Source organism: Hippocampus zosterae, chromosome 14, assembly GCF_025434085.1.
Source record: "Hippocampus zosterae strain Florida chromosome 14, ASM2543408v3, whole genome shotgun sequence".
In the NCBI taxonomy this organism is placed as follows: domain Eukaryota; kingdom Metazoa; phylum Chordata; class Actinopteri; order Syngnathiformes; family Syngnathidae; genus Hippocampus; species Hippocampus zosterae.
In genome coordinates, this window is record NC_067464.1 from 9,557,046 (window position 1) to 9,569,770 (window position 12,725).

At 43.7% G+C, this 12,725-nt stretch overlaps 3 protein-coding genes across 5 annotated transcripts; all 3 read left to right on the top strand.

Annotated features, from left to right (window-relative positions):
* The first annotated feature begins 30 nt into the window (after positions 1-30).
* On the top strand, positions 31-1,415 carry acyp1 (acylphosphatase 1, erythrocyte (common) type). Of its 2 annotated transcripts, none has more exons than XM_052085304.1 (3): positions 31-155; positions 225-392; positions 1,039-1,415. In XM_052085304.1, the coding sequence occupies exons 2-3, from the start codon at positions 312-314 to the stop codon at positions 1,252-1,254; spliced, it is 297 nt and encodes a 98-aa protein (XP_051941264.1). In that variant the 5' UTR covers positions 31-155; positions 225-311; the 3' UTR covers positions 1,255-1,415. The 2 variants fall into 2 exon arrangements, with proteins under 2 accessions (XP_051941264.1, XP_051941263.1); XM_052085303.1 differs by having other exon boundaries at positions 44-155; positions 304-392.
* A 233-nt stretch (positions 1,416-1,648) lies between these two features.
* Positions 1,649-8,148, top strand: mlh3 (mutL homolog 3 (E. coli)). Of its 2 annotated transcripts, XM_052087087.1 has the most exons (12): positions 1,652-4,097; positions 4,873-4,974; positions 5,057-5,136; positions 5,254-5,358; positions 6,222-6,291; positions 6,367-6,435; positions 6,533-6,641; positions 7,110-7,269; positions 7,367-7,390; positions 7,612-7,690; positions 7,781-7,932; positions 8,007-8,148. In XM_052087087.1, the coding sequence occupies exons 1-12, from the start codon at positions 1,889-1,891 to the stop codon at positions 8,076-8,078; spliced, it is 3,231 nt and encodes a 1,076-aa protein (XP_051943047.1). In that variant the 5' UTR covers positions 1,652-1,888; the 3' UTR covers positions 8,079-8,148. The 2 variants fall into 2 exon arrangements, with proteins under 2 accessions (XP_051943048.1, XP_051943047.1); XM_052087088.1 differs by lacking the exons at positions 7,110-7,269; positions 7,367-7,390; positions 7,612-7,690; positions 7,781-7,932; positions 8,007-8,148 and having other exon boundaries at positions 1,649-4,097; positions 6,520-6,631.
* Positions 8,149-9,562: 1,414 nt separating this feature from the next.
* fosaa (v-fos FBJ murine osteosarcoma viral oncogene homolog Aa) lies at positions 9,563-12,352 on the top strand. Its single transcript, XM_052087089.1, has 4 exons — positions 9,563-9,809; positions 10,412-10,627; positions 10,892-10,999; positions 11,082-12,352. Exons 1-4 carry the CDS (start codon positions 9,657-9,659, stop codon positions 11,754-11,756), a joined length of 1,152 nt encoding a protein of 383 aa, XP_051943049.1. The 5' UTR covers positions 9,563-9,656; the 3' UTR covers positions 11,757-12,352.
* The last annotated feature ends 373 nt before the right edge of the window (positions 12,353-12,725 follow it).

Sequence of the window (12,725 nt, forward strand, 5' to 3'; positions counted from 1 at the left end):
GTGTTGCTGTTGAATGAAGATAAAATACGTATGTTGCCAGGAAACCATCGGTCGCTTTAATATTACGTCACTTTCGTCACTCCTGGAAGTAGATTTTGACTGCAAACTACATCCGAGATCGTCTTTAACCTCCGATCGGTTTGATTAACGTTCAGGTGAATATTAAAATTGCCACGCACCAAATAGAAATGTGCATATTTATCCAAATAATGACTCTCATTTAGATTTTAGACGACAAAGCATGCCGCTGCTGTACCCCGTGTGTTTTGGTTACAAGATCGCCAGTGGCGTATTGTTTTTCAGTGTGCAGCATGTCAGACGGAGAATCAATCTCTGTGGACTATGAAGTATTTGGAAGAGTCCAGGGGGTCTTTTTTCGGAAATATACACAGGTATGTTTTACTTTATCAACAGATTTACAAATGTATCGACATTCGACGTTTCGTCAAGAATGCACGATGACACACACACGCACTCGTACACATACATACATATATATAAATTAAAAAACTGACTGAACAATTTTCCTTACAAATATTTACTCTAATTATGAGTTGCAGTGGACCTGTTCAAAAGTCAGGTTTTGTGATATAAAAAATCATGAGATAATACAAATGTTGTATGTTTGGGAGATTTCAAGTGTTTTTTGTTTTTTGCGTAATGTGAATTATGAACAGTTCCAAATAGCATTCAGTGTTGCCACAAAACTTTAAAGCACAAGTGTCAAACTCCGACACCTGATTCAAATGATCGAGCTAGCAATGAGGTTCCTGCAGAGATTGCTGATGAGCTGAAAAGTAATGGAAAAAAATGGATTGAAAAGATGTCAGTATTTTTAATTGAGTTACCGGTATACAGTATATGAATATCCACTGAAACTGCTGTTTGTGATTGATGACAGAATGACTCACGTGCACATTTATCAAGACGATAATAGTACAGTATTAATTGCATGTTCAGAAGTAATGTTCTGGGTGCATTGAAGTCGCTGGTCATATTTTTTGACTGATCTGTTTGTGTGTCTGTTGAACTTTGCAGGCCCAGGCCAAGAAGCTTGGCCTTGTAGGTTGGGTCCAAAACACAGGTGCGGGAACTGTGCAAGGGCAGCTGCAGGGCCCACGCAAAAAGGTGAAAGAAATGCAACAATGGCTCAAATCTACTGGGAGTCCCAAGTCACAGATTACCAAGGCAGAGTTCAAGAATGAGAAAACTGTTGTCCGCCTTGAACACTCGTCTTTTGACATTGTAAAATGACTCGTACTTTACTATCCTACAAGCACTTATTTATTTTGTCTGTCCTTTCTTCATATTTGTTTAAATGTGTTACTTATAATGTATTGAAAAATGCACAAAAAATCCTTTACATCTCGACAATGTGGAAATGCTTTCATAAATAAAGCAAAAATGAAATTTTCCCCATGTGAACTAGCAAATGCTCCATTTATTGGGCTATTTGAACACCCTTCCTGTACCATGTCTGACATTCAAATTTGAATGGTTAAAAATCAAATTGTACAATGAATTTGATTTGGTTACAATCATGCATTTTATTTTATTTTATTTTATTTTTCAAAGTCGCTCTCAGGTTCCGATCGGCACCAAAAGTACACATGACGTGCAGTAGGGGGCACCCTAGGATGAGGCCGTTGGTTCATTCCACAACACAGATGGCAGGCCGTTTTGTTTAGCTTCCGGTGCCAGCAGACTATCATTCGTGTTGACTGTAAACGACGACCGATATGTTGTTTTTAACGCGTCGTTTACTTTTTTCCTTACGCATTTCAATCACTAATTCGTGACAGCAGCGAGAATATCCCGCGGTCACGATATGAGGACTGTGGCGACGCTAAACGTCACGTTTCCAAACAAGTGAAGATGTGCAACCGAAATGATTAAATGTCTGTCGGAAGAGATTCGGGTGAAACTTCGCTCCGGTGTAGCCGTGCCATCTCTTCAACAATGCGTCGAGGAGCTCATCCTCAACAGCCTCGACGCCGGAGCGACGTGTGTGAGCGTCCGGATGGACCTGGAGGCGTTCAAGGTGCAGGTTATCGACAACGGCACTGGGATGAGCGCAGAGGACATGGCGTGTGTGGGCAACAGATACCACACCAGCAAATGCCACTCACTGGGCGACCTGGACGAGCTCAGGTACTATGGCTTCAGGGGTGAGGCCATTGCAAGTATAGTTGCTTTAGCCACACTTGTAGAAATCTCATCCCGGGCCAAAAACTCAGGCAGGACGCTTGTTAGGATCTTTAAGAATGGCAAAGGAATGGATGTGTTCGAAAAGGACATTTGTCGACCAACTGCTGGAACCACAGTTATCATTTGCAACTTGTTCCACAACATGCCCGTGCGCAGGAAGAGGATGGACCTTGTCCTGGAAGGTGAGAGGGTCAGGTACCGGGTGGAGGCCATGTCCCTGATGCACCCCTCTGTGTCCTTCACCTTGAAGAATGACTGCACGGGAGCCATGATAGTGCAGCTCCCCAAAGCCAGAGACACCTACCACAGGTTTATCCAGATCCACAGCCTGACCCGAGCTCAGAAACTGGGCGAGATCCAGCACACGCATGCCCAGTTTGAGGTGACGGGTTACCTTGGCAGAGAGGGCCACTACAACAGTAGCTTGCAATTCTTGTATGTAAATGGCAGACTTCTTCTAAAGACACGCATACACACCCTGCTGAACTCGCTTCTACGTAGACTTAGCAGTCCAACCCAGAGGAATGACAGCCCAGAAAAACAGTCTGCCATCAGGAGCCCCAAGCAGAAACGCTGCCAAGACCTCCATGGAATATATGTCATGAATATAAAATGTTCCTATTTGGAGTATGATATTAGTCTTGAGCCTGCCAAAACCCTAATCGAGTTCAAAGATTGGGATGGTGTTTTGCTGTGCATAGAAGAGGCCGTAAAAGCTTTCCTGTGCAGGGAGAACTTGGTGCTCTCCCAAGATGACTTGCACGATGCGTCGCCAAGGTTGATGAAAGTCGACAGCGCTGCGCATGAAGTCAATAGTTCTGACCAGAGTGTCAGTACAAACTCCATTTGTACATCAGCGGCGACACTGGCATCGCAAAATGTTCATCGTAAACCCGAGACTCACGTTGCAGCTGATGTGCTTTCAACTGAAAATAAAGGACATGTTGATCTGACTAGACTGGACCTTGCTAACGATGCAAAAGAGTCAGAGACCGCATTTGGTAAAGCTGTGGACATTGAAAAAGAGATCAGGTTGCCCCAAACAACTACAAACGTCCATTTATCAGTCAGTGAAACAACTCTCGTTCCGCAGGAAACAAGGGCAGAAGAAAAGACGTTCAGAAAGATTCGTGTATCCTGTCCATTCATTCACAAATGTCTGCAGGAGGCACCCCACAGCACCAGGACACAATTTCATCAGCAGCATTTAAAACGCAAAATCTGCCTTGACGCGCACCATGATTCATCTTCACGAAGAATGCACAGAAGCTTTTCTCCCGCTGTCCCTGCAAAGGTTCCCAAAGTTGCGGCTAAGGGCTCTGGATCGCTTGATGAGTTCAGAAGAATTTATGGAAAATCTGTAGAATCGAAGCTTAGCTCTGTGGAGAGTCCTATTAATGCTCGACTACCTGAGCCAGACTTTGGAGAAGATGGTGTTATTTCCCAGAACCAGCAACTGAAAAGTGACGTCACAGGAACCAAAGTGGACAAACCAGAAGACCCTCAAAGCTCTGCTGCACCCTTAGCGTACACCACGCTAAAACGCACCTCAGAAAAACAATCTTTAGCTGGCAAACTTAACCAACTGAAACAAAATGGGACAAAAGACGCAGTCCCACCTAGTTGTGCTTCTCCACATAATTCCTCCGTCATTAGTACTAAAGGCTTTCAAGACGGCTTTAACAATGCCCGTGCTGAGCCCAGTGATGTCGGTACGACTGCAACATCTACTGACTGGCTCCACCACTTTGATACCGAAATGGGAAAAATGGTGTATGTCAACAAAGTGACTGGGCTGAGCAAATACGAGGAACCGTCAATGGAAGAAACACAGGCCTGCTGCACATCGGATGTTACCAACATGGCCGTTAGTGTCGTTTCTGAAACTGGTGAGTCACAAGCAGTCATTGAAGCCCCAGTACAAAGTATCATTGTCTAGATTGAGAGAAAACAGATATGGTGAATATAAGACGTCAACGCACCGTTGTTCCAATGTTAAGTGTTTTTAATGGGGAAAAAAAGGAAAAATCAATACATTATTTCAAAATGTGAGACCTATTCAAGTCAATTTTCAAGAGGCTGAGTAAAATTAAACACCCGAGATGTTCAGGCCCACCCCCTTATAACTGGGGATTTGGTTGTGTTCAGAAGAAACCAATCACATTCAAGAAATGTTAAATAGGAGTTGGCAACACAAGCTATTGTTCAAAAATGAGCTTTCACAGTACCCAATGGCTCTCATTGTACAAAAGTATCACCATTTTCAAGAGATCAAATATACCAAGGAAAACAATGAAGCTAATCAAGCGGAGACAAAATGACACAATACAGTACTGACAATGTGACATTAAAAAAATTTGGACATCCTCCCCAAACACTTCTTACTCAATTAAAAAAACTGGTCAGGGAGACTGCAGTATTGATGGCAGTGCAGCAAATTCTGGCAAGTACTGACAGTTGAGTATGTGTAACAACAATCACCTGACTATTTAATATACCTGAACTATGGGGTGGGGCAGCAAGACGTGAAGCCTTATAAAGAAATGTGATTACTGGAGGTACAGCATAAAACAAGAAAGCGACAAACAATGTAGAAGTTTCCACTGTATGACTGTGCCTGGTGCATCCTCTTTTGTGTATTATTTTATTGCTGCATTACTGTAGGGATGGAATACAGGTGTTACCCGTTCCAGGCGGAGCAAGTGCTGCCCTTCTTGCCTAAAGCCAGAGGTGAAAGAGTGCTTCATGCAGGGAGAGATGACACAGGTACTGAACCACCGAAGGATCTTAGCAAAGGACCCCTGCTCATATATTGTACAACATTAAATGTTCCTTTTTTTTCTCCCAGGTGACAATGTCGAGACCTGCAACTCACTTCTGTCTTTGTACTCAAACTGGAACAACCCTGTGTTTGTGCGTCCTCCAGAGGTAAACTGGTCTCTCATGCTTCTCCAGGATTGGCTTTGTATATATGTCCACCATACAAATTCAGATTTCATGATTATTTTTTATTTTGTTTTTTTAATGTTGGTGTCGTGATAAAAGGTGGGTGTGGACATCTCAAGTGGGCAAGCGGGGGGTCTCGCTGTAAAGATCCACAACATCCTGTTTCCGTACCGCTTCTCGAAAGCCATGATACACTCTATGAAGGTAAGACTCACTAAAGGACTATCTCAGAGGAGCTATTTTTACACAGACGCTTTATCCACAATTTCAAAGAGTTCTCAAGTGTCTTAAAAGAGTAGAGAAGGATAAAGAATGAAGCAAACTCAATATGCCCTTGTGTTAATATTGCACCTTGTGTGTCTCATGCAATTGCAGAGTATAATTTTTGTTACCATGACAGCCGGGTGCATGCATATATCTTGAGCAAATTTTCCCCCACCATAAAAGAATGAAAATCAAAGAGTAACAAATATAGCCCCGATTTATGGTGTCATTAGAGACATCAGGAGACCTGAGATTTCCTCTAGAGCATGAGACAGTTTTTGAAAAGTCTTAAAAGGCATTGAATCCACAAATCTAAAAAGTCATTAAAAATGATAAGGAGGACTTTATGATTGTCAACAATCTTAGATCTTGGTAACATTCTGTGGGGGGAGGGGACTAATTTACTGAATGAATATTTTTCAGCCCTCCACCTCCCTCCCTGTCCACAACTTTACTGAATGAATATGGGCTAGTTGTTACAAGCAAATTCTGGCGGCACCGTTAGCTCACAGTAGCATGTGCTAACACTGCAGCTCTGCTTACCTGTTGGGTTTGACATGCTTTCATGTAGTCTGGCGCCAAACTCTGGCTGTTGCTTGTTACTGGCAGTTGCTGGATCCCGTCCAGCCATGGGCCGAGAAACTCTTTGGCAGTTATTGAAATTGTTATTTTCTGTCTTGAAAAGTGAGGCAGGAATGGAGAATGGCGCCCTCACAGACACGATTTCACCAGTGCAGTCAAGTCAATTTTAGTGACATGTCCCCTTTAAATATTACAGCAAGCAACTTGATTTCCAATTGCAGGTGATCAATCAAGTTGATAACAAGTTTCTTGCGTGCCTTATCAATACGACTGACGCTACGGAAAGTGAAGGTACAGAAGATCATTTGATCTTGTTACTCTTCGTTGTTTTCCTTCTTCTCATATTCATTGGTTTTTAAACCACAGGGAATCTTTTAGTACTGTTGGACCAACACGCTGCACACGAGAGAGTCCGTCTTGAAAACCTAATAGCAGGTACAGAACAAGACAAACAATGCAGTCAGTATACTGTGGGTATTAGTTAAGAGATACTCTTCCAATGCTGCACTGAAAGCACAGCGTACCATTCCAGATTCCTTTGAAGAGGACCCAAACGCACCCGGCGAGAGGCGTCTCTGTTCATCCACTATTTTACCGCCTCTGCACATCTGTGTGACAGAAGAGGAACAAAGGCTGCTCAGGTGTATATTACTACATGTGCAACACAACAAGGAACACTTTATTAAGTACCCTAGCACCCCCCGTCCCCCACCCATTGATTCATCTCCCAGGTTTACGCTCTCAAGTATATTTTATTACAAACTCCTCTTAGTGTCATGCAGGATTGTGCCAGTGTCATCGGTGACTTGTAGATTGAACAAACTTTGTATGAGAATAATTTTGTAATAAATAAATAAAAATAGAAACTGCTCTGATCTCAAGCTGTCATTGCAGACTATTGACCAGTGATGCAGGTCACGCGCCACTGTAGGTTAAAGGTGAAATGCTTTTTGAGCGTAAACGTAAACACACAAATCTCCCCCCAACACCCTTCGCCATCAACTTGGGAGCAGTCTGCGGGCTACCGGTCGATCGCGATCGACTGGTTGGGCACCCCTTCCATACATGAAATGAATATGTAACAAGCAACTTGCTCTGTTCTCAACCAGGTCTTGTCAGATTCATTTGCGGAGCTTGGGCTTGGAAGTGACATTCACACCGAAGCAGGATGACCAGGTGCTCGTAGGCAAGGTGCCCGTTTGTTTGGTGGAAAAAGAAAATAACGAGCTTCGGCGGAAAAGGCCATCTGTTATCAAGCGCCTTGTTGAGGTGAAAATTTGTTAAAAATCAAATAATTGAGATGAGCGACTCTCAATGTTATGTGTGATTTATTTATTTATTCTCCCCCCCCCCCCCCCCCCCCAAGGATTACCTTCAAGAGCTGATCGAGGTAAGATTGAAGCTTCCATGCTTGGTTAAAATATTAAAAGTACCGGTACTGCTGAACTCCCCAAAGTTGAAGTGATTATTCCAAATGAAGTGGCGGTTTTGTGCTTTCACTACCTCGTTTCTGGAATTGTTCATAATGCATTTCACCCTGACTATATGTTTAAATTTAAACAGGGGTGTGTAGAATTTGTGTAAGAGGTCCCACTGTATTGTTTTTGTTAGTTACTTCGTTCCACTGGTACAGTGAAAGGGTCTCTACCGCTCACGGTGCTGAAAGTCCTGGCCTCGCTAGCGTGTCACGGTAAGGTCAAACGACTCATCATCAACATCATTCCACACCATCATCATTTGGCTTCAAGTGTCATAATTGAAAAGCGACACATTCCAACAGGCGCCATCAAATTCAACGACAGTCTGAATCGAGACGAGTGCCACAGTTTGGTTGCGTCCTTGTCATCTTGCCAGCTGCCCTTCCAGTGCGCCCACGGCCGCCCGTCCATTGCTCCGCTCGTCGACGTTGTTCATTTGGAGCCCAACCAGAGGGTACTGGAATACTTTAGTGCTCTTAAAAAGTGTGCCCACCGTTGATGATGACAAAGCCTTCTTGTCCTCCACAGGAACCTCAGAAACCCAACCTTGGAAAATTAAGAATGATGTACAAAGCATGGGTACTGTATGGGAATAGATAATTTTGTGGCAACCTCATGAAATAGCTTTTTTTATTTTTATTTTTTTTATAAAATGATCTTTTCATATAAATGTCTGGAGTACATCTTTTTTCATAGTTTGGCCGGTACTGTGACTTCGACTTGGGTGCATCTTTAAATCTTCAAATTTGAGCAAAATTAGACAAAATCTCCCAGTCGTGTTGATGACAGCGAATGACTTCCGGTTGGATTTGTAACATGTCACCACAAACTGCAACCACTGTAACAGGGTCAGAGCTACATCGTGGCCGTCACAGGGGAAAATATTGAAACTTGTTACCTTCTTGCCATTTTCACATGGATGCAGTATTCTTCATTTCCTTGATATTCTACCAGCATCCATTTACCGGATATATTGACGGTGTATTTAAAGACCAAGGTTACAATTTATCTGACTACAAACTCTTAAAAGAACCAGTCTTAGATACGTAAAGAATATTTGATTTGATAAAACTCTGACAGTGAATGTTATGATAAACAATGACTTCTCAGTTACAGAGGCGGTTCGGAGCATGCAAATGCACACTTAAGGCCACCCTTCGGTGAGATGTGCAATCTTCAATCTTCAAAATTCTCGTGACGCCCCTACAATGTATTATCCGTATTTTGAAATGAATAACCTCCTTATAATTTTTATTTACCTGAGAATGTCTGGAAACGTTATGGTGTAATCAATACGGTGTATATAAATCATGCTACAACAAGTAGGCTGATCTAGTTTGAAATAGTCCATTTTTGGTAATTACACAATATAGACCCCAACAGTATGGCTCAGTAGCCCACGCTAAACTGGCCTGTTGTTACTTACAAACACCGACCTTGTTTATTTCCTGGCCACACAAACATGTGTCACCACTCACACGTCCAAAATCCATTAAATGTCTCCCAAATTCTACCGAGAAAGAATTCATCAGTCTCTGTCCTTGTGGAGGAGGAGGATGCTCGTCTCCGCCTGTCCTCCAGTCACGTGCTCCTTCGCCCTCACGTTTCTATCCTCACCTCAGAACAAATATTATGACGTCTCACGTACGAGTATTTTTCATTCATGACAAAATAACACACGGCCAATTGATTGTCAAACGATGTGATTATTTAAAAATCGTGTCGTAAAAATAAAAATCAAGGCTGATAAAGGTGGGAATTGAATGAACAAACGCACCCAATGACACAGCTGAGGAAATATATGGTCACGTGTGTATTAATAACACATACACACACACACACACACACGTATGACCAAGATGGCATTTGTCTGACATTTAGAATAGGCAAAATCATCAATTGCAGACGTATGATGAAGAATTTAAGGCAAAGATCCAACGACAAAAACATGGGAGCCTTTGTTTGTTCTCAGTCAGAACCCCCCCGCACCTCTGACAATGGTACAGTCCCGGTTCATTCATAAAATTGTAGCAGGGCTCTAAAGGAGGGGCTTCCATCCAGCTCGTCCAGTTACCAGGTAGACTTTATACCTGGACGACTGAATCTCGACAGGCTCCCTGTAAGCCTTTTCTTCTTCTATTAAAAAAAATCAGTCGATTCTTTTTGTGTCTCTTCGGGATGCTTCGTAAAGAGATGACGCTTGAGTTGGAAGCGGTGTCGCCCACCTGCCGGGCGGACTCTCCCGCCGGGACAAGGTGCCAGGAGACGGCCGAGGAGGCGAACTCTCCTGCCTCCTCTTCATCCTCCTCTTCCTTGGGGAGCAATGCAAAGGTATGAATGGGTCTTGATCGAGCATTCAACACACAGACCGTTTTTATTCGCCGTTTTAAGTTGTGGCACAAATTCTAAATTGGATTATTTCATTTTAGACACATTTTAATATTTGTTATTTTCTTCTGTGACCTTAGCGGTGCGTGGGAAACTGTGAGTCGTGATTTCCTTTCTTTCGTCTTTTTATTTTGCTGCGTGCTCCCAAGCTGTGGGCCAGATGTGAGCGTGTCGATGCAGAGGTTCATTGAGAAATATAAATCCATTCAGGAGACTCCACAGCATCCCTGCGTCAGCGCTGACGTCATTAGCAGTGATAAAGTCATATATTGATCGGGGAGAGGGCTATTTCTGTTTGGCTACATGTCAAGGAACGGTAGTCCACATTATGCAGTCGGATCCATACAAGCGTCTATCCCAAATGGATCAATATGTTTCATGATTGATTATTTCTATTTATTTTCCCATTCAAGACATCTCCTCAGAAATCGTGCCCATTTTTCCATTTCTTTCAATTTACACTGTCAGATCCATGTAAGCATGTAAAAGGCATTTTTAAAAAAAAATCTCATTAGTGAATATTTCAATTTATTTTTGCACCTCAGGACGTCTGCCAAGACACTGCGTTTATTCCGACCGTCACTGCAATCTCCTCCAGCCCTGATTTCCAGTGGATGGTCCAGCCTACAATCATTACATCTGTCTCCCCGTCTCCGGGTTGCGAGCGAGCCAATCAGCCGCAGAGCTCTCGCAAGGCAACACCCATCAGAGAGAGCAGGAATAAGGGAAAGAATGCAGCGAGGAAGGCAAAAGCAGAGCAGGTATCGGGTAACTCACAGCATGCAATGCACATTTACAGTGAATAACTCGTGCACGGCATTGTGCATGCCCTTCCTTATCGGCACTGCATTTATATTCAGGTCACAGCAAGTCTGCAACAATGGACTATTTTTAGACGCATGGCCACGAAACATGTTGCCGTTCTCTAGAGGCTGCATTAATTGGCAGTGAGATGTATAGCAGACATCTGGGGATGAGATGCGTCGGATTCTTGGAGGTTCTCACTCAATTGTTCTTTGTGCCAGCTCTCTCCGGAAGAGGAGGAGAAGAAGAGGATCAGGAGGGAGAGGAATAAAATGGCTGCTGCCAAGTGTCGCAACCGACGGAGGGAACTGACGGATACGCTGCAAGCTGTAAGTAAACAAGGGATGCGTTTGCTCAGCTGTCATTCGGACCCACTCATGTGTGAACGTGGTTGCTCTGTATCCCGAAAAGGAGACGGATAAGCTAGAGGAAGAAAATGCATCCTTGGAGACAGAAATTGCCAACCTCCTCAAAGAAAAAGAGCGCCTGGAATTCATCCTGGCCACGCATAAACCGGCGTGCCAAATGTCCGAGGCCATGGAGTGTGTGTTCCTTGAGTCTGCCGGATCCCCGGAAATTCCGCCAAGTCCGGAGGAGGATCAGCTCCCAGACGACGACATTCAGGAAGCTCCTTCGCTCCAAGACATGGACATCCCCAGCGATCCGTCCACAGCCATCTCGGGGAACTCCAACATCCTGTTGTGCGCCAGCGCTGAAATCAACATCTGCGATCTGGAGCCCTCTCTGGACATCAAGGGGGGGCTCCTGGACGCTATGCTGCCCACTTTGGAGGACAAGCCGCCCACTGAGACGGCCCGGTCTGTTCCGGACATCGATCTGAGCGGCTCCCTCGGGGTCTCAGACTGGGAGACCCTGTACAAGTCTGTCTCCAGCGACCTGGAGCCCCTCACTACTCCTGTGGTGACCTCCACCCCAACCTGCAGCAGCTACCTGTCGGTGTTCACCTTCTCCTGTCCTGAGCTGGACTTGCTCACAGAGGGACTCGACAGCCATAAAGGAGGAGGGGGAGGAGGAAAAGCCGAATCTGTCGATCACCTCAACTCCCCAACATTGCTGGCCTTGTAAAGGTGTGCTATTTGTTTCTCTCTCTCTCTCTTGCAGGTTTCGGAATTCGGATACAAAGAAGCGAGCAACTTGCATAAGCCACTGTGTGTAAGCAGGAATAGTTTGAGGATGACTACATTCAAGAAAGACACATGGCCACCTGTGTAATGATGTAGCATGGCGTTCACTTTGACACGAGCGAGCTCTCCATTGAAATGCATGCGGAGAAGTTTCCAGATAATTTTCCAAACTGAATATACTGTACAGCATATCTCTCAGTACAGTATATGATCTGTTTAGATCTAGGATGTAATGTGGAATTTAACTTGTCTGTATGGTTTCGTGTTTTGGTGTCCCGATTGCTATTGATGCCGTAATCACACACATTCATCCATGCTTACCTCAATGTCATCAACTGTGGTTTTGACCTCATTGTTGAGAAAGTTTTCCATGAAAACATCCAGTCCTATATACTATAATATATATCTATCAAGATGTAACTTATGATTTATTTTTCTACCTGTCAGATTTTGTTAAAGGATGAAGAGATTGAGCATTGAGTGCTTATCTATGCTGCTGAATAATAATATCAACAAATAAATTGACTCCGAGTTGCATGTTATTGTGTTATAATTAGTGGTGAGCAATGCTAAAAAGAATATGTGGCTTGCACTATACCATAATGTATCTAAAAATTCACCTGCACTTCATTGTGTATTATCAGTGGATTTCAGTGCAGGCAGCATAGGTTCAGTCCCACTCGGGGAGATCTGAATGTGAGAGTAAATAAATGGTTGTTTGTCTTTGTACTGTATGTGCCCTGCGACTGACTGGCAGTCAGTCCAGGGGGTAGTCCACCTTTCGTCTAAAGTCAGCGATTGTATGCTCAAGCTCACTGCGACCAAGAGATTTAGGAATCGAATGAATGGGTGAATGAAAAAAAAATACATTTGCACAGGAATGAGATGAAAGTCTGGTATTTGGGTCTTT

Coding starts and splice junctions, on each gene's coding strand:
- acyp1 (XM_052085304.1), top strand. CDS start 312: ATGTCAGACGGAGAATCAATCTCTGTGGACTATGAAGTATTTGGAAGA. Junction 393..1,038: donor TTTTTCGGAAATATACACAG/GTATGTTTTACT, acceptor TGAACTTTGCAG/GCCCAGGCCAAGAAGCTTGG.
- fosaa (XM_052087089.1), top strand. CDS start 9,657: ATGCTTCGTAAAGAGATGACGCTTGAGTTGGAAGCGGTGTCGCCCACC. Junction 10,628..10,891: donor GGAAGGCAAAAGCAGAGCAG/GTATCGGGTAAC, acceptor TCTTTGTGCCAG/CTCTCTCCGGAAGAGGAGGA. Junction 11,000..11,081: donor TGACGGATACGCTGCAAGCT/GTAAGTAAACAA, acceptor TATCCCGAAAAG/GAGACGGATAAGCTAGAGGA.
- mlh3 (XM_052087087.1), top strand. CDS start 1,889: ATGATTAAATGTCTGTCGGAAGAGATTCGGGTGAAACTTCGCTCCGGT. Junction 4,098..4,872: donor TAGTGTCGTTTCTGAAACTG/GTGAGTCACAAG, acceptor GCATTACTGTAG/GGATGGAATACAGGTGTTAC. Junction 4,975..5,056: donor TGCAGGGAGAGATGACACAG/GTACTGAACCAC, acceptor TTTTTCTCCCAG/GTGACAATGTCGAGACCTGC.